This window comes from Galeopterus variegatus, unplaced genomic scaffold (assembly GCF_000696425.1).
Source record: "Galeopterus variegatus unplaced genomic scaffold, G_variegatus-3.0.2 Scaffold745, whole genome shotgun sequence".
Taxonomy (NCBI): Eukaryota; Metazoa; Chordata; class Mammalia; order Dermoptera; family Cynocephalidae; genus Galeopterus; species Galeopterus variegatus.
The window spans coordinates 360,785-384,988 of NW_007726856.1; the positions used below are offsets into that span (position 1 = coordinate 360,785).

The 24,204-nt window shown below is 37.7% G+C and overlaps 1 protein-coding gene and 1 pseudogene across 3 annotated transcripts in view; both read right to left on the reverse strand.

The window, feature by feature from the left end:
* The window catches only part of PARP11 (poly (ADP-ribose) polymerase family, member 11), a 62,373-nt gene extending 40,251 nt beyond the window's left edge, over window positions 1-22,122 (reverse strand). For 2 of the 3 annotated variants that reach the window (XM_008572016.1, XM_008572013.1), the window contains exon 1: window positions 21,892-22,122. Coding sequence is in view for 1 of the 3 variants with exons in the window: in XM_008572013.1 (XP_008570235.1) it covers window positions 21,892-21,909 (18 nt within the window). In the remaining 2 variants the exon portion in view is untranslated. Of the gene's footprint in view, window positions 1-21,188; window positions 21,263-21,891 lie in introns of those variants that run through there. The other variant, XM_008572015.1, reaches the window with a different exon arrangement.
* LOC103589930 lies at window positions 1,717-15,518 on the reverse strand (annotated as a pseudogene).
* Window positions 22,123-24,204: the final 2,082 nt, after the last annotated feature.

A 24,204-nucleotide genomic window follows, 5' to 3' on the forward strand; every position in this document is an offset into this window, starting at 1 on the left:
TACAAATATTTTCTCCTATCTGTGGCTTATCTTTTCATTCTCCTAATAGTATGTTTCGAATAGCAGAAGTTTTTAATTTTGATGAAGTCCAATTTATCATTTTTTTCTTTTATGAATCATGGTTCTTGTATCATGGTCAAGATATCTTTACCTAATCAGTGCTACAGAAATCTTTCTTCTATGTTTTCTCCTGAAATTTGAAGTTTTAGGTCCAGCATTTAGGTCCATGGTCCATTTTTCAATTAATTCTTATATGGTGCAAAGTATGAAATGAAGTTCATTTTTTCTGTTTTTGCATATGGATATCCAATTGTTCCAGCACTATTTGTTAAAACCTTCCTTTTTCCACTGAATTTCACATTTATAAAAAATCAGTTGTCTATATGTTTGTGGGTCCATTTCTTGATACCCCATTATGTTCCATTAATCAATTTCTCTATTTTTGGGGGTGGGGGATTAAATCTTATTTATTTTTTTAAAAACAAAATCATTAGGAAAATATACCACAGCCTTGAAACAGCAAACAGACTGACTATATTATCAAGTAGTAAGTTGGTAAAAAGACAACAAGGTCCTTATCAAGATGATAAGTTGCCATGCTGGGGCAAAAACACTGCATGCTGCAAAGGCCCAGGCAAAAATGGTATCTGGTAATGGGGGCTGCCCCTCCTCTGTTCTAAAGGAGTCACAGCTTGCCCTAACCCAAGTTGCTTACTTTTGATCCCTTGACCTTCCTGTTGCCAGGGGATTGTCTCAATAGGGCTCTGTTAATTCAGAGGGCTAAGCAAGCAATGCTGGGTTTAGGCTTCTTTCACTCTATTCTGTTCTGTGAAAATCAAGTTTTTCCAAATCCAGTACTTCACAACTCTCTTAAGTAACCAATAGTTCCTCATTACTGTTCATTCCTGGATATTGCTATATATCACAATCAAAACCCCCTTTCCCCTCAAGGGGAAAGTGTTACTGCAAGATTGTCCTGTCACCCTGCTGTGACAGTCTCAGAGCACATCAGGCAATGAGAGGGAAGCTCATTTTTCCCTCTCTCTCTTTTTTTTAATATTGTCTTCAGGTTAAAAGATTCAGAGTGTAAGAATTTCAAGGAATGCACATTTACATCTTGATGGCCAGAAAAGGAACCAAACTACTCTCCCTTTCAACTCCACATCTTAAATCAACTTCATGCCCTGTATATAAAACAAAACCAAAGAAAAGCAAAGGTCCAGAAATCCTTTTCCGCCTTCTAAATTAGTGATCTCATGGATTTTGTTTTAAAGCTTATGGAAAATGGTGTGGTGACAATTCTGGTAAACAGGAGGCTGGCAGCAAACAGAAACATGTCTCTTCAAACTCCACCAGATCATAGGCAAGTTAGAGGAACATGCCAGCCTGTTAGTACCTGCGCTTGTGTAGTAAGAAGAATCTGGTAACTTTGAGGGCTCTGGCTTGGTATAAGGGAGATACCTACTGCCAGGACAAGTACTTGCCACATGAAATTTAGACTCTAAAACACTCTCCTGTACTATCTCTGACCCAAATTTTAGCACCTGTTTTTTCCATTTCACTTTCTAGGATTTAAACAAAAGAACCAAGTGTCCAGAGGCAAATGACATATGCCTTAAACTTGCTGCCATCAACTTTACTTAAAAGACTAAAATTCCCATTCCTCTTTTTAAATAGATTCCTGCCCTCAGTCCGGATGGCCACTGGCAAAGACTTTTATTTCCCAATGGATAATGAGAGAGACTCCTTCATCTTCTTGGTCTCAGTCAGGATGAGGTGCATGGGGTCATCCACACACTTGGTCACACACTGTCTAGCTGCTGCTTCACCTGAAGCTCCTTACTCCCTGCACCTATTGAATCTTTGGCTTTGTCGCTGTGATGCATGGTACACTGGGCCAGGCGGTCCTGGAACTTCTCCAACTCATTGGTCACCAAGGCCTGGGCTTGAGCCAGAGGCACATGGCAGCTCTCGATGTGCTGGTGCACCTGCTGCATGGATGCCTGGCTGTCCTCACAACAGCTGGCGCTGCACCGGAACATGAGGCCCTGCATCCTCCGGATATTCGCTCTCTCCAGACTCTTCACCATGGAGTCCACTGCCTCCTGCACCCTAAGCTGCTGCAGCCCTGCCACAGCGACCCCGCGCTGCCCTGCGCCTCTGGCACCCACATGGTCTCAGCAACGGGCCCGCCCCTTCGCCACCGTGGCCTGGCTCCCCATCCAATTTCTCTAACTTGATGCCAACACTACACTATTTTGATTATGGTAGTTTCCCGCCCAATCTTTAAATTAGGTAGTGTTAGCATTCCAAATATTTTGTTCTTTTTCAGAATTGCTTTGGCTATTCTTGTTCCTTTAAATTTTGATTGGTATTGCATCGAATATATCAATCTATCTGGAGAGAACTGACATCTTAACACTGAGTATTCCAACCCATGAATGAGTCATATCTCTTGACTCATTTAGGTCTTTTAAAACCTTTTTCAGTAATGTTTTGTAGTTTTTAGTGTACAGATCTTGCATGTCTTTTATGCAAGATTCATGCCTAAGTATTTCATATTTTTGTTACTGTTGTAATGGAATTGCATTTTAAGTTAATTTCTAATTGTATATTGTTAGTGTATAGAGATACACTGATTTTTGTATATGGACCCTGCCTGTACCCAGCAACTTAACTAAGCTAATTTATTAGTTCTAGGAGCTTTCTGAAGATTCCACCAGATTTTCCATATAGGCATCATATCATCTGAATAGAGACAGCTTTCTTTCCTTCTTATAGTATATAGATTCCTACTTTTTTTCTTCCATTTTTATATTGGTTAGAACCTCCAATACAATGTTGAATAAAGAACGGGCAGTATTGCCTTGTTCCTGATCTTAGGGAGAAAGTATTCAGTCTTTCCCCAATAAGCTGATGTTAGATGTAGGTGTTTTGTAGATGCCGCTTGTGTCAGGGGCCCCTAAGATAACCCATAGGGTTAATAATTAGCTAGAAGAACTCACAGTACTCATGGTTATAGTTTATTACAGTGAAGGCATACACAGTAAAATCAGCAAAGGGAAAAAGCACATGGCATGAAGTATGGCAGAAACCATGTACAAACTTCCAACTGTCCCTTCCCAGTGGAGTCACATGGGACACACTTAATTCTCCCAGCAATTGTATGTGACAACATATGTAGTGTTGCCAACCAAGGAAGCTCAACTGAGCCTAGATGTCCAGGGTTTTTACTGAAAATCAGTCACATCAGCATATGGCACCCATGTGACTAAGTGTTACTGAAGCTCAAGAGCCTCAGAGGGAAAACAGGTGTTTACCATAAGTCACAACACTAGTATAGACTATCTGGACAAACTGGTACAGCATGCATGGCTCAAGGCCTCAGGCATGCAAATACATTCTTATTAGACAGATCATTTCAAGAGTTTAGTTCCTGGTACTGGGCAAAAAACAATCATGGAACAAGTTTTTCTCAAAAATGTGCAGAATTTGAGCAACCTAGGCTTGCTTAGTTAACCTCTTTCCCCCTTCACAGGTTGAGCAAGCTCCTTTCTATTCCTAGGTTGCTGAGAATTTTAATCAGAAATGAATATTGAGTTATGTCAAGTGTCTTTGTTTTTTGCATGTGTTAAAATGATCATATGGTTTTTCATTTTAGTTTGTTTAGATGGTGAATTACATTGATAGTTGTTCAAATATCAAACCATTCTTGCATTCTTGGAATAAATACCATTTGGTCATGATGAATTGTTTTATATATTTTTAAATTTGGTTTGCTAAGATTTTGTTAAGAATTTTTGCATCTATGTGCATGCAGGATATTGGTCTGCAGTTTTGACTGGTTTTAATATCAGGGTAAAGACAGCCTCATAGAGTGAGCTGTGAAGTATTACTTCCTCTTCAATTTTCTAAAACTTTGTGTATAATTAGTATTACTTCATTAAATATTTGGTAGAATTTCCCAGGGAAACCATCTGGTCCTGGAGTTTTCTTTGAGAGTAGGTTTCTTCTAAAAATTCAAACTCTTTAACAGATATTGGGCTATTCCTGTAATATGTTTCATCTTCAGTGAGCTTTGGTAGTTTGTGTCTCTCCAGGAATACGTCCATTTCATTTAAGCTGTTATATTAATTTACATAATGTTGTTCATAACATTCCATTAATATACTCTTAGGGTCCTTAGAATATGCCGTTACATTACCCTTTTCACTCTCATTACTGGTAATTTGTGTCTTCTCTCTTTTTCTCCTGATCTGTCTGCCTAGAGGTTTATCAATAGTATTGATGTTCTCAAAGAATCAGCTTTTTGTTTCATTGATTTTCACTGCTGTTTTCTGCTCCAGTGATTTTTACTCTAACTTTTATTATTTCCTTGCTCCTGCTCAATTTAACTTACACTTCTTTTTCTAGTTTCTTAAAAAGAAAGCTGTAGTCATTGATTTGTGACATTTCATCATTTCCAATATATGAACTAACTTAGCTATATATTTGTAAATTTATAACTAAGTGTAGCTAAGCACATAACAGTACTTCAACACTGTTTTAGCAGCATCCCATAAATTGAATTTGTATTTTCATACTTTTTACTTTTCCTTTTTGAATCATGGTCTATTTTAAAGTGTGTTATTTATTTACAAAATACTTAGAAATTTTACATATATATTTTTGTTATTGATTTCTAATGTAATTCCATTTTTGTCAGAAAGCATATTTTATATGACCTGAATTCTTATAAATTTATTGGGACATGCTTTATGGCCCAGAATATGGTCTAACCTGTTAAATGTCCTCTGTGTAGTTGAAAAAAATAAACAAACATGAATTCAGCTGTTGGTGAGTGGAGTATTCTATAAATGTCAATTAGATAAAATTACTTAAGTGTTATTCAAGTCCTTTATATCATTGCTTATTTTCTATCCACTTATTCCATCAGTTATTGAGAGAGATCCATTAAAATCTCCAACTGTAATTGGGGATTTTTCTATTTCTTATTGCTATTCATTAGTTTTGGTTCCTGTATTTTGAAGCTCTATTATTAGCTGTATAAATGTTTAAGGTTGCTATTGATTAATTGACTTCTTTATCATTAGGAAATGGCATTCTTTATCACATCATCACCTCTGAAATCTACTTTAATATACCACTCAAGTTCTCTCTTGACTAGTGTCAACATTATATATCTTTCTCTATTTAGTTTTATCCTATCTGTGTGTTTATATTTAAAGTGTGTTTCTTTTAGACAGCTTATACTTGGATCCTATTTTTCTAATTCAGTCCAACAATCTGTCTTATAATTGGGGTGTTTGGAGTATTTACATGTGGTATTATCATTGATATGGTTAAGTTTGAGTTTATCATCTCACTACTGCTTTTTTTTTTGGGGTTCCACCTGTTCTTTGTTCCCTTTTCATTCTTTTTCTATTTTTTTCTAATATTTTGGTAACTTTTATCTCATTTGTTGACTTATTAACTATAACTCTTTGTTTACACACACTATATGTTTATTTCTTCACTCTCTATGTACTCCCACATCCACTCCAATTTAACTTTTCTAGCTTATGGCCCACTACTCCCACCCCACCTTTGCTGAAAAAGAAAAAAAGCACTTGCTAGGATCTCTAATGAGCTTCATGTTGTTAAAGTCTATGCACATTTTTCAGTCCTGATCTTACTTGATCTCTCAGTAACATTTCACAGTTTACCAAACTCTGTCCTAAATTGCTCTTCTCTTAATGTCCATAACATCACACTCTCCAGATCATCTTATATTTTTGTCCACAAATTCTTAGTCTCCTTTACATCTTGATTTCTACTCAGACTAACTCTTAGAGCTCCTCATGGCTCAGTCCTAGCCCTTCTTCTTTGCTTTCTCAGCATCCACAAAACACTGTCTTTAGGGATTATAAAATAGTTCAAAGGCATTTTCAGAGGCAAAAGTAATAAAATACACTTGTTCACATACATTTTGTAAAGTAGAATTGTAAAATTAATGACAATTTTCACAAGAATCCCTTTATTTTCTTTAAAGTTACCACTCACTATTGCTCATTATGGATATGGAAGAATGATGCCAGCAAGATAACAAATATAAGTTCTCTGGCCTCACTCCTCCCCATCCCATGGTAAACATTGAAAGTACTGGCAGGAGTAGACCACCCGGGGTCAGTTACAAACAATGAACAGGAGTGGGGCTCACAGAACCAATGGAGGTACCACACCAGAGAAACTAGCCAACAGCACTATGCTGCAGGAAACATAGTCCACAGGTCTTCCAGGCTTAAATTGCTAGCTAGCTTCCCACACAGTCTGAGTGCTATAGTCAAGTCTTCTACAGACCAGGAAGAAATTTAGGTCAGTGATTACAAACAGAGGGAGTACGTGGCCTGCCCAACCTTCACAGCAGAAAAGTGATCTGACTAATCGCTGGTGCTTTCATTAAGTCTTCCTCAAGTCAGGAGGCAACTGCAAGTCAGTGATTATCAGTAGAGGAAGTACCTGGCCCCATCCAACCCCAACTGTATAGTGATGATTCCAGCAAACCTTGGTGCTCTGCTTATGCCTAACCTAACCTGGAAGGCAAGCCCAAGTTCACAAATATCAGCCTCTGCCCCTGCCCACTCTGTGGCCAAGCAGCAATCCCAAAGATCTCACCCAGCCTTGGAGCCCACCACTTAGCCCTGCCCAACTACAGATTCCAAACAACAGTACCACCCAGCCAGAGAAGAAAACCTGAAACCCTACCTGATCAGATACAATCACATAGCCCAGCCAGCAGCCCCATCTGATGGCAAAGTCCAGCCAGTGATCTCATCAGATCACAGAGCCCAGCCAGCAATATCATTCAACCTCAGAGCACAGGAAGTGGCCCAACCCAACTAAAGAACCCCACACTAAGGTCTGCTTCTCTGGTGTTGCTATCAGCCAATCCATCCAGAATCCCAGACTAGACAAAACAGTAAACATCCATCACCACCAAAGAATATGTGCAAAGGCCAGAAGAGGTGACCACCACCAATAGAAACTAATAAAGCTCCTCAAATAGACCCAGAAGAAATAAAGATCTATGAAATGACTGACAAAGAATTCTCTTAAAGAAGTTCAAGGAACTATGAAAAAATATGAATAGAAAAACAAAATTTGGAAAACAGTTCATAAAATGAGAAGTTTGACAAAGAAATATAAATAATTAAGAAAAACAAACAGAAATCCTAGAGATAAAGAACACAATAATTGAACTGAAAAATTCAATAGAAAGCTTCAACAGCAGACTTGATCAAGCAGAAAAAAGAATCAGTGAGCTAGAAGACAGGACACTTGAAACATCTAATCAGAGGAGCATAAAGAAAAAAGAATCAAGAAGGCCTAAAGAAATTATGAGACACCAACAAGCAAACAAACCTTCACATAATTAGAGTTCCTGAACGAGAAGAGAGAGAAAAAGGCCTAGAAAGCATATTTAAGAAAATAATGGCTAAAAATTCCCCAAATCTGGGGAAAGATGGCAACATCCAGTACAGGAAGCTCAGGGGTCACCAGTCAAGTTCAACCCAAAGTAGAGTTCACCAAGACACAGCATAATCAAATTGCCAAAAATCAAAGACAAAGAAAATATACTGAAAGTAGGAAGAGAAAAGAAATATATCACATTCAAGGGAGTCCCAATAAAGCATTCAGTGCATTTCTCAACAGAAACCCTGTAGGCCAGGAAACAATGAGATGATATATTCAAAGCAGTAAAGAAAAAAAATTTCAAAAATTAAAAACTGTCAACCAAAAATACTTTACCTGGCAAAGCTGTTCTTCAAAAATGAGGAATCAATAAATCTTTCCCAGACAAACAAAAGCTAAGGGAGTTCATCACCACTAAGTCTTCTTTACAGGAATTGCTAAAGAGTGTTCTTTAAAATGAATGAAAGGCTGCTAATTAATAACAATGAAAAAAGAAAAACATATAAAAGTAAAAAACTCATAGGTATAAGTAGTCATACAGAGAATTCTCTAATACTGTAATGAATATGTGTAAAGCAATTTTATCCCTACTAGGAAGGTTAAAAGACAAAACTGTTAAAAAATGACTGTAGCTACAATAAATTGTTAGAAGAATAAATGTAAATTTTGACATCAAAATCATAAAAAGGGAGGTGGGATAATGTAGAGTTTTGTATGCAATTAAAGGCAAGGTGTTTATCAGTTTAAAGTAGTCTGTTATAAAGATAAGATACTTTATGTAAGTCTCATGGTAACCACAAAGCAAAAATCTATAGGAGTTCACATAATACAAAAAGAAAGGATTCAAAGCATACCACCACAGAAAACTACCAAACATAAGTTAGACAGCAAGAGAGAAAGAAAGAAACAAGAATACTATAAAATAATAAGAAAACAAATTACAAAATGGCAGTAGCAAGTCCTTACCTATAAATAATTACCTTTAATGAAAATGCATTAAATTCCTCAATTTTTTTTCAACAGAATGGCTGGATGGGTAAAATAACAATATCAAACCATATGCTGCCTGCAAGAGACTCACTTTACTAGCAAGGACACATATAGACTGAAAGTGAAGAAAGAAAAAAAGATATTCCATGCAAATGGAAACTGAAAGACAGCAAGGATAGCTATATTTGTATCAGACAAATAGACTTTAAATCAAAATCTTTGGAAAGAGACAAAGGTCATTACATAAATGATAAAGGGGTTAATTCACCATGAAGACATAATAATTGTAAATATATATGCACCCAACATTGTAGCACCAAAATACGTAAAACAATTATTACATGATCTGAAGGGAGACTGAGACTGCAATAAATAGTAGAGGACCTCATACCCCACTTTCAACAAGGACAGATCATCTAGACAGAAAGTCAATAAACACTGGACTTGAATTACACTTTAAGCTATATAGACCTAACATACATATACATAACATTCCATCCAACAGCAGCAGAATATACATTCTTCTCAAGCATATATGGAACATTCTTCAGGAAAGATCATATATTATGCCACAAAACAAATCTTAACAAATTTTAAAAGACTGAAATCATATCAAGTAGCTTTTTGGATCACAACAGCATGAAAGTAGAAAACAACAACTGAAATCGTGGAAAATACACAAATGTGGAAATTAAACAACATGTTCCTAAACAACTAATGGGTCACAGAAGAAATAAAAAGGAAATCAGAAAATACTTTGAGATGAATAAAAATGGAAACACAATGCACCAAAACTTACGGGATATAGCAAAAGGAGTCCTAAGAGGGAAATTGTTAGTGATAAATGCCTACATCAAAAAAGAAAAAAAATCACAAATAATCTAATGCTACACACCTCAGACAACTAGAAAAAGAAAAACAAACTAAACCCAAAGTTAGCAGAAGGAAGAAAATAACAAATATCAGGACAGAAATAAATGAAATAGAGATTAGAAAAATAGAAAAAAAAATCAACAAAACTAAGAGTTGGTTTTTTGAAATGAAAAACAAAATAGACAAACCCTTAGCTAGACTCACTAAGAAACAAAGAGACTATTCAAAGTAATAAAATCAGAAAAGAAAGAGGAGACATTACAACCAATACCACTGGAATACAAAGGATCATAAGAAACTACTATGAACAAGTATACTCTAACAAATTGGATAACCTAGAAGAAATGGATAAATTACTACACACACACAACCTATCAAGACTCAGTCATGAAGAGAGATGGAAAATCTGAACAGAACAATAATGAGTAAGGAGATTGAATCACTAAAAAAATCTTCAACCAAAGAAAAGACTAGGACTGGACAGCTTCACCAGTTCTACCAAACATTTAAAGAAGAACTAATACCACCAATTCTTTTCAAACTCTTCAAAACATCAAAGTAGAGAACGTACTTCCAAACTCAATTTACAAGGCTAGCATTACCCTGATACCAAAACCAGACAACAACACTACAAGAAAAGAAAATTTTACGCCAATATCCTTGGTGAACATAGATGCAAATATCCTCAACAAAGTATTAGCAAACTAAATTCAAGAATACTTTAAAAGAAACATTCACCATGACCAAGTTGGATTTATCCCTGGGATGCAAGAATGGCTCAACATGTGCAAATCAATAAATGTAATATATCACATTAGCAAGATGAAGAAAAAAAATCACATGATCATCTCAATAAATGCAGAAAAAGCATCTGACAAAATTCAATTCCCTTTCATTATTTAAAACTCAACAGATTAGGTATAGAGGGACTGTTTGTCAACACAATAAGGGCCACATATAACAAATTTGTAACTAACATTCTCAATGATAAAAAATTGAAAGCTTTTCCTCTAAAATCAGGGACAAGACAAGGATGCCCACTCTTACCACTTCCTTTGAACCTAGTACTGGAAGTCCTAGCCAGAGCAATTAGGCAAGAGAAAGAAATAAAAGGCATCCTAATAGTTAAGGAAGAAGTGAAATTGTTTCTTATTTACTGATGACATGACCTCATATAGAGAAAAACTCTGGAAAAAAAAAAAAACCAACAAACCTGTTAGAACTAGTAAATGAATTCAGTAAAGCTGCAGGATAGGAAATCAATATACACAGATCAATGGTTTCTATTACCAATAGCAAACTATCCAAAAAGGAAATTAAGAAAACAATCCCATTTACAATAGAACAAAAAAATTAAATACATAAGCATAAGTTTAACCAAGGAGGTAAAAGACTTGTAAACTGAAAACTATAAAACACTGATGAAAGAAATTGAAGAAAACAGAGATAAATGGAAAGTTATCCTGTGTTTGTAGATTGGAAGAGTTAATATTGCAAAAATGTCTATACTACCCAAAGCAATTTACAGATTCAATGCAATCCCTATCAAAATTCCAATGTCATTTTTTCACAGAAATGGAAAAAACAACCCTTAAATCCATATGGAACTGCAAAAGACCTCAAATAGCCAAAACAATCTTGAGCAAAAAGAACAAAGCTGAAAGTATCACACTCCCTGGTTTCAAAACATATTATAAAGCACTCACAATCAAAACAGCACCTACTGGCATAAAAACTGACACATTAATCAATGGAATAGGATAGAAAACCCAGAAATAAAGCCACACATTTACAGTCACCTGAATTGTGACAAAAGTGCCAAGAACATACAATGGAGAAAGGACAGTCTCTTCAATAAACGGTGTTGGGAAAACTGTATATCCACAAACAGAAAAATGAAATTAGGCCTTTATCTTATACCATATACAAAAAATTGGCTCAAAATGAACTAAAGACTTACATATAAGACCTGAAACTGTAAAACTACTAGAAGATATCATAGGGGAAAAGCTCCACAACATTGGTCTGGGCAATGATTTTTTGCATATGAGCCAGAAAGCACAGGAAACAAAAGTGAAAATAGACAAATGGGATGGCATCAAACTAAACAGCTTACACAAGACAACAAAAAACCCCACAATTAACAAAGTTAAGAGACAACCCACAGAATGGGAGAAAATATTTGCAAACCATACATTTGATAAAGGGTTAATATGCAAAATATGTAAGGAACTCAAACAACTCAACAACAAGAAAACAAATAACCCAATTTAAAAAAAGGCAAAGGACCTGAACAGAGAATTCTCAAAAGAATACATATAAATGATCAATAGTTACCTGAAAAAATGCTAATGATCACTAATAATTAGGGAAAGGCAAATTAAAACCACACTAATATATCAACTCACATCAGTTAGAATGGCTTTTATCAAAAAGATTAAATATGTTGGAGAAGATATATAGAAAAAGGTACTCATACATTGTTGGTGAGAATGTAAATTGGTACAACCATTATGAAAAATGGTATGGAGGTTCCTCACAAAACTAAAAATAGAGCTACCATATGACCCAGTAATCCCACTTCTGTGTATACATCCAAAGGAACTGAAATCAATATGTCAAAGGTATATCTGCACTTCCATGTTCATTGCAGCATTATTCACAATAGCCAAGATATGGAAACAATGTAATTGTCCATCAACCAATGAATGGACAAAGAAAATGTGACATATATAAATAATGGAATACTACTCATCCCTAAAAGGGAACAAAATCCTATCATTTGCAACAGTATGGATAAATCTGGAGAACATTATGCTAAGTGAAATAAGCCAGGCAAAAAAAGACAAATACTGTGTGATTTCACTTATATAAGTCAAATGCAATAAAGTTGAACTCACAGAAGTAGAGAGTAGAATGATGATTACCAGAGGCTGGGAGTGAGGCAGTGGGGAGGGAGGGAATGCAGAATTGTTGATCAAAGTATACAAAGTTTTAGATAGACAGAAGGAATAGGTTTTGACATCTATTGCACAGTAGGTGACTAGAGTCAATAATAATGTATTACATATTTCAAAATAAGAGAGTAAGTTTCAAATGTCTCACCATAAAAAATAATAGGTAAGCCAGGTGATAAATGTTAATTAGCTTTACTTAATCATGCCACATTGCATACATGTATCAAAACATCACACTATACTCCATAAATGTATATAATTATGATTTATCAATCAAACATTTAAAAAATTTTTGTTATAACATCAAGGTCAAGGATTTGTATCCCTGTACCAACCAGCTGCCAAAAAAAAAATTTGTTTTAAAAAATCCCATTCTGTTTGGTCTGTGTTGGTCAGTTCACATCAGCTAGCATTCACTAAATATGGTCATGTAAAACCAAGTAAACTTTCATATTATTTTCATACAAAACCAAAACTCCACTTGCTTTGTTGGTAAGGGTAGAGAAGAGACCAAGACAAAAGAGGCATTCCTCAGCTAAAACAGGTAAAAGTCTTGATATTGCTGAGAAGCTTGTCAACTCAAATTTAATGCCAAATTGAATACCCAAGATAAAAACAAGCTCTTGACAAATTTCTTTATGAAATGATTCTGCTGGACGTCACACACTATCAATGGCACATCACATGGAAGAGTAATTGCAATTATTATTCATATACATGAGTTTTTGTCATATATTTTGTTTACAATTGGACAAACTACTTGTGGAGAAAATATGAATCACTCTTTGACAAATATATGATATGTGATGAGGTAAATGTACTTAAGAACTTTTTGTTCTGCTTATCAGTGGAAACTCACAGTACAAGGCAAGGTAGTTTTGATTTAGACAATGATACTTTTATGAGATATGTGACAGGTTGAAAAAGGTGCAACACATTCAAAACTGACATCAGAGGGGCCGGCCCGGTGGCGCACTGCTACAGTGCGCCGCTTGGGAGCGCGGCGGCGCGCTCCCGAGCCATATGCATATGTTTCAAAAAGTTAGTTAGTAAGAAATTATTCATGATTTCCTATTAATATTAAAAGAAAAAATACAAATTATCAATAATAAATATAAAAGATTTAAAATATCATGTAAAAGTTATTTAAATTAAGGGGCTGGCCCGGTGGCGCACTGCTACAGTGCGCCGCTTGAGAGCGCGGCGGCGCGCTCCCGCCGAGGGTTCGGATCCCACATACAGACCGGTTCCCACTCACTGGCTGAGCGAGGTGTGGACGCAACACCGAGGGTTGCGATACCGTTGCCGGTCCCGGTCCAGCACGGGCGCGACACTGAGGGTTGCGATCCGTTGCCGGACACGAAAAAAAGACACACACACACACACACACAAAAAAACAAAACTGACATCAGAGCTATACAGATAGCAAGAAAAGGTGCTGCTATATTACTAAATGATTCTTTAAATATTCACTGTGCCTCCTGATTGTAGCTGACTGTTGAAGGAAATAATGGAAACCGAATATCCTCGAATCTTGACTACTCAGAGAGCGTACTCTCAGATGTTGTGGAAAGAAAGGGCAGTGTTTTCAAGATTACTCTTTCCACTCAGGTTTGCTGGGTTGTCAAAGAAAAAAGTGCCGACAAGAGTTTCTGAAATGAGGGACAAGATAAAAACATTTCTTCATGATGCTGATAATACTAATACAGTCATTCCATGATTTCCAGAGGCCTGCTTATATGGAGTATAGCAGAGATATATTTAGAATTCTAAATATTCTGAACCTACTGCTTCAAAGCCAAAATACCCCAATTTTTAATGCTGAGAATAAGATGTCAGATTTTTCAAAGTCATCAAACTATGGTGCTAATGGCTCAATTGCCACAGTGTGATTACTCCCCAAACCTGACAGTTTTCTTCACTCACAGAGTGAGACTGGCTACACTACTATGGATATATAAAGAACACACGCAAATATTACAACAAAGCATGAAGATTCCAGACACTGAAGTATTCAAAAAATGACTTATGAATCCATTTGCTCCTATCTTTCAAACAATTGGGGGGATGAAGCATTCACCCCTATTGCTGTTTAATATATTTGTCAATTTGGTAACTAACATAGCACTAGAAAGCACTAGTCTTCAAGGAGAAATCTTCCCAGTTTCTCAGTCTATATTTGATCTTGATATTCCAAAACATCTCACAGAGCCAGCAAACACAAGCTGCAGTCTTGACAATCTATAATTGTGACATGGAACTTCCTAATTTCATAGAAATATAGGGGAAAAACTCAAAGTATCTAGGTCTAACCTTCATCTCAAGCTATCTATCACTAAATTTGATATAGATACTTTGTATAAGGCTGCAAAAAAATCATCCTTTTCAATAATAATAAAAACAATTTTTAAAATACTGATTTATTGCTTAAAATTGGTAGTCTGAATGGGTGTTAAAAGTTTGAAAAATACTGTCCTAGGGAATCTTATCTCCTCCCTTGATTTTAAAGGCCACCTATAGATGCTGAGGCTCACATTTCAATTTCTAGCCCAGCCTTCTCCTCTGAGCTCCAGACTCACCTCCCTACTCCAATTGCTTCAGTGACTCCACTACTTGGTGCCTCATGGGCACATTAAATCGAATGGGTTCAAAACCAAACTCTTGATATCCTCCATATGTCTTCTCGTTTTCCAGTCTCCTCCATCTCAGTGAAAATATCTCCTTCGCAGCTACCTGTGCCAGAATCCTGGCATTCATCATCCAAAGTGCAGCCTGAACTGATCCACCTCTCTCCCTCCTCCCACCCGTTCAGTCTAAGTCACCTCCACCTGTACCTTGGACTACTCTATAGCCTCCTAAATGGTCTTCCCACAGGCTCTTTTTCTTTTTTTGGCAGCTGGCTGGTACAGGAATGAAACCCTGGACCTTTGGTGTTATCAGTACCCTGCTCTAACCAACTGAGCTAACTGGCCAACTCTCCACAGCCTCTTATGTCCCTCTGTATTAGTTTTCTATTGCTGCTGGAACAAATTACCACAAACTTAGTGGCTGAGATAACACAATTTATCTTCTTACACTTCTGTAGAAGTCTTATATGGGTCTCACTGAAACCAAGTCCACCTTTCTCAAGGATATAAGAGAGAATCTACTTCCATGGCTTTTCAAGCACCCAGAAGCTACCCACATACCTTGGCTTGTGACCCCTTCCTTCATCTCCAAAGCCAGCAGTGTTGCATCTCTGACCATTCTTCCACAGTCACATCACTTATTTTGTCCTCATCTTCTACTTTTAAAGACCTTGATAATTACATTGGGCCCCCAAGGATAATCCAAGATAATCTCCCTATTTTAAAGTCAGTTGATTAGTTGATTAATTCCCCTTTGCCACATAACTTAACATATTCACAGACTCCAGAGATTAGGAAATAGATATCGTTGGGAGGCCATCATTCTACCTACCATACTCTCTAATACATAACTCATTTTCCACACAGCAGCCAGAGTGATCTTTTTTGAAACACAAATATGTTCATGTCACGCCTCATGTAAAATCCTTCAATGGCTTGCCACTGCTCAAAGGATAAAGTTCAAAATCCTAAACATGATCCACAAAACCATGCATGGTCTGGTTCCTATCTACCTGCTGGGCTCGCCTTCTGGTTCACTGTGCTCCAACCACACAGTCTTCTCTGCTTCTCAAGCGCCAAGCTCCCTCCTTTCTGCCCCAGGGTCTTTGCTCACAATATTTCTGTGGTCTGAGCAGCACTCCTTTCCTCCCACCCAACCTTTACCTGGCTAACTCTTGCTCAATCCCTCAGATCTCTATAAAAGTCACTTTCACGGGTAGCCTTTCCTGATCTCCTAGTCTAGTACTAGCTACCCCTACACTGTCATCATACTCTTTTTCCTTCATAGCTTTTACTACAATTGTAGTTAAATATTATTTGTGTAATTATTTATTTAATGTCTGCCTGCCTGCACCAGACTGCAAACCCATAAGGGCTTGGGCTTATTCTGTTCTGTTCATCACTGTAAACCCCGAGACTTGGCATCGACTGGCTTGTAATAGGTGTTCAATAAATAAATGAGTGCCATCAGATGTTATTTCAACAGCAGGTTCAACTCTTGGAGGTGAGTTGCATAAGCCAAAGACCACAACTTCTGACACAGCATTTTAAACCAGGTGGATTTTCTTACCCTATTCCTTCAAACCTCTACTACAAACAAGTGCTTCCAGCCTGTATCTCAAACTCTGTTTTCTTCCCTGATACTGAAAACTATTATAGTCCACTCTTATCTGTGGGGGATATATTCCAAGACCCCCAGTGGATGCCTGAAATGTTTGCGGCATCAAACCCTATATGTACTATGTTTTTTCCTACACATACATACCTACAATAAAGCTTAATTTCTAATTAGGCATAGTAAGAGATTAACAACAATAATAAAATAGGACAATTATAACAATACACTGTAATAAAAGGTATGTGAATGTGATGTCTCTCTCTCCAATATCTTGATATGTTTGAACTGTGGTTGACCGTAGGTAACTGAGACTGTATAAAGTGAAACTGCGAACGAGGGGGGACTACTGTATTTGACTCATTGCCTTGGCCTTGTGCTGTACCTGCCATGTCAATCCTAGGGAAGGACATGCCATTGCTCTACTCCTGCTCATGTGTTGCACTGCTAGAAAAAGGTTCTAAAAACATGGAGAGTTGGTGCCACATAAAAGTCATGCTTTTTTGTGGCTTAGGAACCCTGCCTCCATCTCTGACTCCCCCTGATTTTCCTCACAGGTCCTTCTCTACTCACTTCAAATCCTATGTCCTATTTAGACTGGAAAAAGTATGTGCTCTGGAGCCAGAAAGTTCATCAAACTTTAAGCCTTAGTATCATCACTAAAAAATGAGGACAATAATTTAATAATTATTTAATGATTCCTGTATCTCAGAGTTATTAGATAAGCCAAGTGTGGGCATACTTTGTTCAGCATTGCCCTAGCCACCAACACTGGCACGTCACACTACTCCCCTCAGTACACTTCTGCCATTAACACCATGTTTTCCTGGTGAAGGGTTTGTTTCCCAGGAAATAGTTTCATTGTTTTGAGTCTCAGATAGATATGGATCATGCTCTAAACTTAGCTAAATCCACAATTAGAACAATTACAAAGAATGCCAAGAAAATAAAGATATCAGTAAATGAATCTTTGACTGCATGTTGGTCCTTGGTAATAAATTACACTGTCAGGAACACATCTTCACAGACACTATGTTCTCTATAGAACTTTCATTTCCAGGAACTCATCCTACCTCCACTCTCACCTCAGCCCGTGCGTATATATGTAAAATATGCTGCCTGACTCAGAGTAGACATTCCAAAAATATTAGTCACCACTGCCCACAACCCCTCTTTCTTCGTTCTCTGAAGATGGCCACATTGAGCCTCTCATCATCAGACACACACTTTCTCCACTTCACTCCTTTAGCCAGACTGTACCAGCCATTCTTTCACTTGCATGGGCTTTGGTCACTTTGCTTCCCTTGACCTCCCCATAAGACTACTTCCATTAACTTGAAGACCTTGTTCAAATGTAACTTACTTTGGTAAACCTTCCTAGTCCCCCAGATACCCTTGGCTATCAACTTCTCTCCCAATCTATATTGCAAGTCCCTTGAGCGGCAGGCTCTGATTTGATCCATATTTGTATTCCCCCTCCCTAATGTCTTGAATGGTGTTTATTTTACATATAGTAGATACTTACTAAATATTTGCTGACTAAGTTTGGTTTACACATACTATGTTTGAACTATTAGAAGGACAACCAGTGGAGTTGTCTGCCACCTAGCTCAGGAGAGGGGTCAGAAACAAGGATGTACATCTGGCAGGCACACATTTACTAGAGTAATATTTAAAGCCTTAGAGCTCACCAAAAAAGGACGTGCTGAGAGAAAAAAAAAAAAAAAGATTAAAGGTTGAACATTTCAGAAGCAGAATAAGGCAGTACAGCTAACTCAAGATTATAACTCAAGGATAAATCATAGAAAAAAATCCATAGCAGTTCAGTTCCAGGGAAACCAAAAGGGAAGAATTTTAAGGAAAACTCCTAATGGCATCAAAGTTGCGGAAAGACAAAAGAGGATAAGGCATATAGGCTGCCACCGTATGTGGTGATTCAGAGGGTCTTGGTGACCACCTAGCAAGTAGTGTTGGAGGTAGAAGCTGAGCTTAAGGAGATGAGTATGAGTAAGAACAACAAAAAGTATGATTGCTCTTTCAACAAGCCTGGCAGCAAAAGGAGAGAGTCATTGCTCTAGGGTAGAACAGAAGCAGCTGTGAACATAAAATAACAGGGAAAGATGTCGCCACAGGTAAAACACTGCACTCATATAAGAGGGGACTTCAAAAAGCTCACGGAAAATAGAATGAAAAGGTAATACAAATCTTTCAATGAAGTTTTTGAAGCACCCTCATGCAAATGTTATCACTGCTACCACCAAGGAATGGAGTGGAAAGAGGACATGGGTATCAAGACAATTCTGTTGCTTAATCACTTGTATGATCTTGGGAAAATCACTTTCCCTTCCCTTAACTAACTAAACAGATTATTCTAATAATATAAGTTAATATAATGAGAAAGAATTTTGAAAGTGTTTATTACTTTCTATAAAGTAAGGGATTATTAGTACAATAGACGATTTATACTCTTGAATAGGTGTTTGTCATTTTCCAGTTCCTTGAATCAGTGTGACAGAGAGAAACTGCAACTCCTCATATCTAATACTGATCTTATTCCAGTCTCAGCAAAGAGGGATAAGACAATGACAAAGAGGCAGAGAAAAGCAGGATAAAGTCAGGATACATAAAGTCAAGGCAGGAATGGCAACCCCTCCAACTCCTTCCTTCAAACGCTGCCTCTTTCCTAAAGTAAGGAACATTAGTCATAGGCTATCTCCCATCAGGTGGATGGAGAAACACCAAGAGTTCATGTAAAACGTGCCTGCTGCTTCTGTCATCTGGCCTGCATTGGCAAGAACCTTATATTTACTTCAAGATTCCTGGTCAGTGAAAGGTGTGAATAGGATCATCACAGACCTTACGTCTGTCTTGAAAACTAAAATAAAATTGTGAACTGAGATAAAGTTTATTTATAATTCCTTGGTTACCTTGTTTGGGGTTTTCCCCCCAAGGAAATGTTGCAAGTCCAGTGGTGATTTTCCACTAACCATTTCATGGAGACTTTTCACATGGAAGGATAGGCTGCTTCTCCATAGTACCATGGCTAGGGTCAGTGTAACATTTCCTCAAAACACTTGTAAGTGGAACACGGTATCATGCGATAAGTATTTTTGCAATAGGAGGAATAGGAGGTCTATCTGCAGGTCACAGTGGCACATTAAGATCATGGATGCTACCAAAAATATACAGGGAGAATTTAAGCAGAATTCTTCAATTAAAGCAGTTAGCAATGGCCTTCCTTCACAAAATAGAATTTATTACCTCACTCAATGGAAGAGAATGGTGAACAGTGATTTAAATTGCTGGACAATGCAAAAGTCATCTACATTTATCTGTAGGACGCACTGTGGGGTTTTTTCGGTTTTTTAAAAAATCTTCCTAATTGTGTTTGGCTTAAGGTAACATTAAAATTAACTTTTATTCCTCAAACACAGCTAGACAGACTATCCAGATGCCCCTCCTATTAAAAGAAACTAACAAATTAGTAGAGAAACCCATATGCAGAATGTTGATTTTTTAAAACTAAACTGTGCTGGGCCGGCCCGGTGGCGCACTGGATAAGTGCGCCACTTGGGAAGCGCGGTGGCGCTCCCGCCCGAGGGTTCGGATCCCACATACAGACCGGTTCCCGCTCACTGGCTGAGCGAGGCGCGGGAGCAACACCGACGGTTGCGATCCCGTTGCTGGTCCCCGGTCCGGTACGGGGGCAACACTGAGGGTTGCGATCCGTTGCCAGACACGGAAAAAGACAAAAGACAAAAAAAAAAAAAAAAAAAAAAAAACTAAACTGTGCTTACTGACAGCATTAATATGATCACAGGAAGAAAAATAGGATTAGTAGGTAATAAAACACAGTAGTGGTAAGACATATTAGGGTGGCATATGGGCCAAAAGAAGAATGTGGGATTATATGTGAAAGGTTCACCACTATCAACAAAACTCGGCCTGCTTTGCTGAAATCAAGCAAAATCATAAGGGTAATTTCAGAGTAAACTGAGCATTCCTTACAAAGAATTCTCACAAACACACAAATGATACAATAGCAAATTCTGATGTATGTGTGATGCAGGAGGGAGAACTAACGGTGAGAACAAAGGACTCTTTCTAGCACAATACAGATACAGATAGATAAGAGATAGAAAGATACAAATAGATAGATATAAAATAGAGATTGTCAGTGGCAGATAGTGAAACTGAAAATATGAACATATGTACGTAAAGAGCACGTTTTTATAATTCTAAGTTATTTTTGCTAAAATCAAATGCAAGCAATTACTTTCCTATAATGTGGCTTAATTAGAGCATTATATGTATGTATCAAAAGAATCTTTGATGATGACTACTGTTACACCATGAACTGGGATGGAACCACAATGTACAACTACCAAATCCAGACGAACAGACTAGTTTCTGCAGGATAATAACTTAAGAACATAAGGAAATTTATTGATAAACTAACTTATCTGCAAATATATTCCAGAAATGGGGAGGACGGAGGAGAACTGATTATAGTAAAGGAGTTACTGCAAGGATGGAAACTGAGGGTTTTAAAGTAAATTTAGGCAGTTAACTCAGCATATGGGGTAGTTTCACATCTTTAGCTGAATAACTTGCTGGAATGTGACTCTGCCATTTTCTCCATCAACTCTTAAGTGGTAAATAGTGGACATTTACCGTGTTACTAGGAGACTTCAACTGTAACAAGAGATGAATGGCATGCTACCGGCAAACAGAGCCCACTCTTCCAGGGCAGCAGTGTAAATAAACGTGTAAAGCAAAGGAGTCAAAAATACATGCAGACATAACGCAAATACCAGAGTCAAACAAGGAAGGAGACAGACTTGGAGCTGAAATGTTCCAGATCATCAGTCTGTCCACTGAAAGAAGACATCTCAGAACTTCACCATCTTAGAACATACACTCGATCCCCCAAGTTTTAAATGGCTGGCTGTCCACCAAGAAGGGAAAAGGAGTACTGACGGTTCCTCTCAGGCCATTCAAGGCACAGGGGTCGCAACCCCTCGCTTTAGGTGGGTGGGACTGGCAGGTGCGCCTGAGGCAAAGGAAGATTAACAGGTTCCAAAGACAATAACTCCAGTTAGAAAGCAAAACACAAAGTTTAAAAAAAGGACGAAGGGAGAAAGGCGGAGAAACCACAGGAAGTAAAATAGTAATTGTCATAAGAAAGCAATGAAGCGTTGAAGAACCCCCGGGGCCATCTCCACAGCTCAGAAGGAAGAGACTGCGAGGCCGCAAGGCCCCCGGAACTCAACACCCGGCCTGACGCGGTGCCGGGGAGCGGTTCCCGGGAGCCCCCACCCGCCCTCTTCTCACAACCCCGCCCACTGGGCCCGCCCCGTCCCGCCCGGCTACTCACTGGATTCGCTTCCCACATAACGGAGGCGCGATCGAGCGGGGAGAGCCCGTGAGAAGGGGCTAGCCGCGGGGCCGGGATGGTGGGTTTTTTCCGAGGGTCCCCGGGAGCGAAAGGGCGGAGGGACAACCTTTACTCAGGCCGTCTCTCTCCCCCTCCCTGTCACTAACCAGCGCCTTCAGCCCACCGAACCTCCGGACTTCCGCCCGAAGCCGGCCAGTCAGCGCTGGCCCCGCCCACCCCCCGGAAGCTTGCCCCGCCCTGCTACTCTCTCTGTCAGGCTCGTGTGAGCTGGTCGTCACAGGCGGGGCTTGTGGCTGTCTGGGCGGTGAAGGAAGTTGAAGAGCCTCTAGCCCAGCCACCCTGCCCGTACCGCGTGCCAACCAAGTTATCCCAAGCTTCGGCTGGTTGTATTTCCTTCCTACAAAACTCTAGTGAGTGTAGCGGCCAAGAGTCAGAAGTCCTGAGAATTAGTCCCTGCTTGGCCAATGGCATTTGGGACAGACTTCATAATCTGACTCTCATTTTCCTCATCCTCAAAATGGAGATGGTGATAAAAGGGTGTAGTGACATTATTGAAAACGTTTAGCACAATATTTAGCATACAGTGAGAGTTCAATAATGGCGATTACTTGCCAGACACTGCTAGTCCCTGCCCTCATGGAGTATAGAATCTAGAGAAAAAAGCAAAAAGTAAGTAATTTAGAAAAATAAAAAGGGACAAGTGGTTTATAGGTAGTATGGCAAGTACAGGGTTCCATGAGAGCGTGCTTGCCTCGGGTAGAGTGTCGGGAAGCTCCCCCAAGAAGTTTAAACTAAGACCACAAGGCTGCACTGCTGAACTTACCGGGATAAAGAGAGCCAAGACAGTGGAATAAATTTTCAGACAAAGAAGTAGGATCTATGCATAGGAAACGAAGAAGAAACAGCTTCTATATCCTTCTGGGCTTTTCTGTACCTCCATACATTTTTTTAAAAAAACAAAATGTGATCAAAGAATACCTACAGATTTAGAACCTGATTTTTTTTCCACTTAATGTGATGTGGATATTCTTCCATTCCAATATGTATTAATCTATTTCATTATTTTAAAGTAGACTCATGTCGTTTCTTAGTTTGTATATATGCTACACACACACAAATACATACACAAACACACACACACATACATTTGTGATAGACATTTTAGTGGTTTTTAATTTTTTACTATTTCATAATATGCTGCAATAAACATTCTTGTACAAACATTTCTTCACATTTGTTTATTTACTTCCTTTCAATTAATTCTTATGAATAAAATTGTTCAATAAGAGATTGTGGGAATTTTTCCCAAATAGTTAACTAGTTGCCCCAGTATCATTAATTGAATAATTCATTCTTTCCCCTCTACTTTGAAGTGCCACAGTTAATCATAAACTAAATTCGCATATATATATATATATATACACACACACACATACATATCCGTTTTTTGAACATTCTCATCTATCAATTGTCTGCTTATTCCTATGCTATGCAATGCTGTTATGATTATTATAGCTTTGTAATATAATTCATTTTTCATATAAAACACTCCTCTCCTAATTCTCTTATTTTTCAAAATTTTCAAAATCATGAGTTTTCCCATTTAGGAACACATCTCTTCATGTCTTTTTATCTGTAAATACATTAAAAATTATTTTTCACATAGGTTTGCACAATTCTTGTGAAGTTTGTTCCTAAATATTTTATAGCTTTTGTGAATAACATGTTTCTCATTGCTGTAATTTAAGAAAGCTGTTGATTTTTTTGTTTATTTTGTATCCTACTACACTGTGAAAATGTCTTATTAGTTCTAATAGCTTGTTGGCTCATATTTCTGAATGTTTATATAGACAATCATGTCACCTGCAAAGCATGCAGTTTTATCTCTTCGGATTGTATTGACCAAAACTTCAGAAAATTTTTGAGGAATACAGGACAAGATAACGGACATTGAGCTTTAATACAGTAAGGCAAGCATGTGTCCCTAGTTGGTGCTAACTATTCTTTGAATACATTATCATCTTTAAAGAAATGTCCTTCTATTCCCAAATTACTACAAGTTTTTAATTGGGAAAGGATGTTAAATTTTATCAACTCTCTCTTAGGTTCTATTACCATATCTGTTTTTTACTTTAACTTATTAATATAATAAATTATGCTAATAGATTTCCTAATGTTCAACCCATCTTTGCATTCCTGAAATAAACTGTGCTTTGTCAAGTTGTATTATTTTTGAATACTGGGTTCAATTTGTTAATCTTGTATTTAGGATTAAAATTTATTTATAATTAA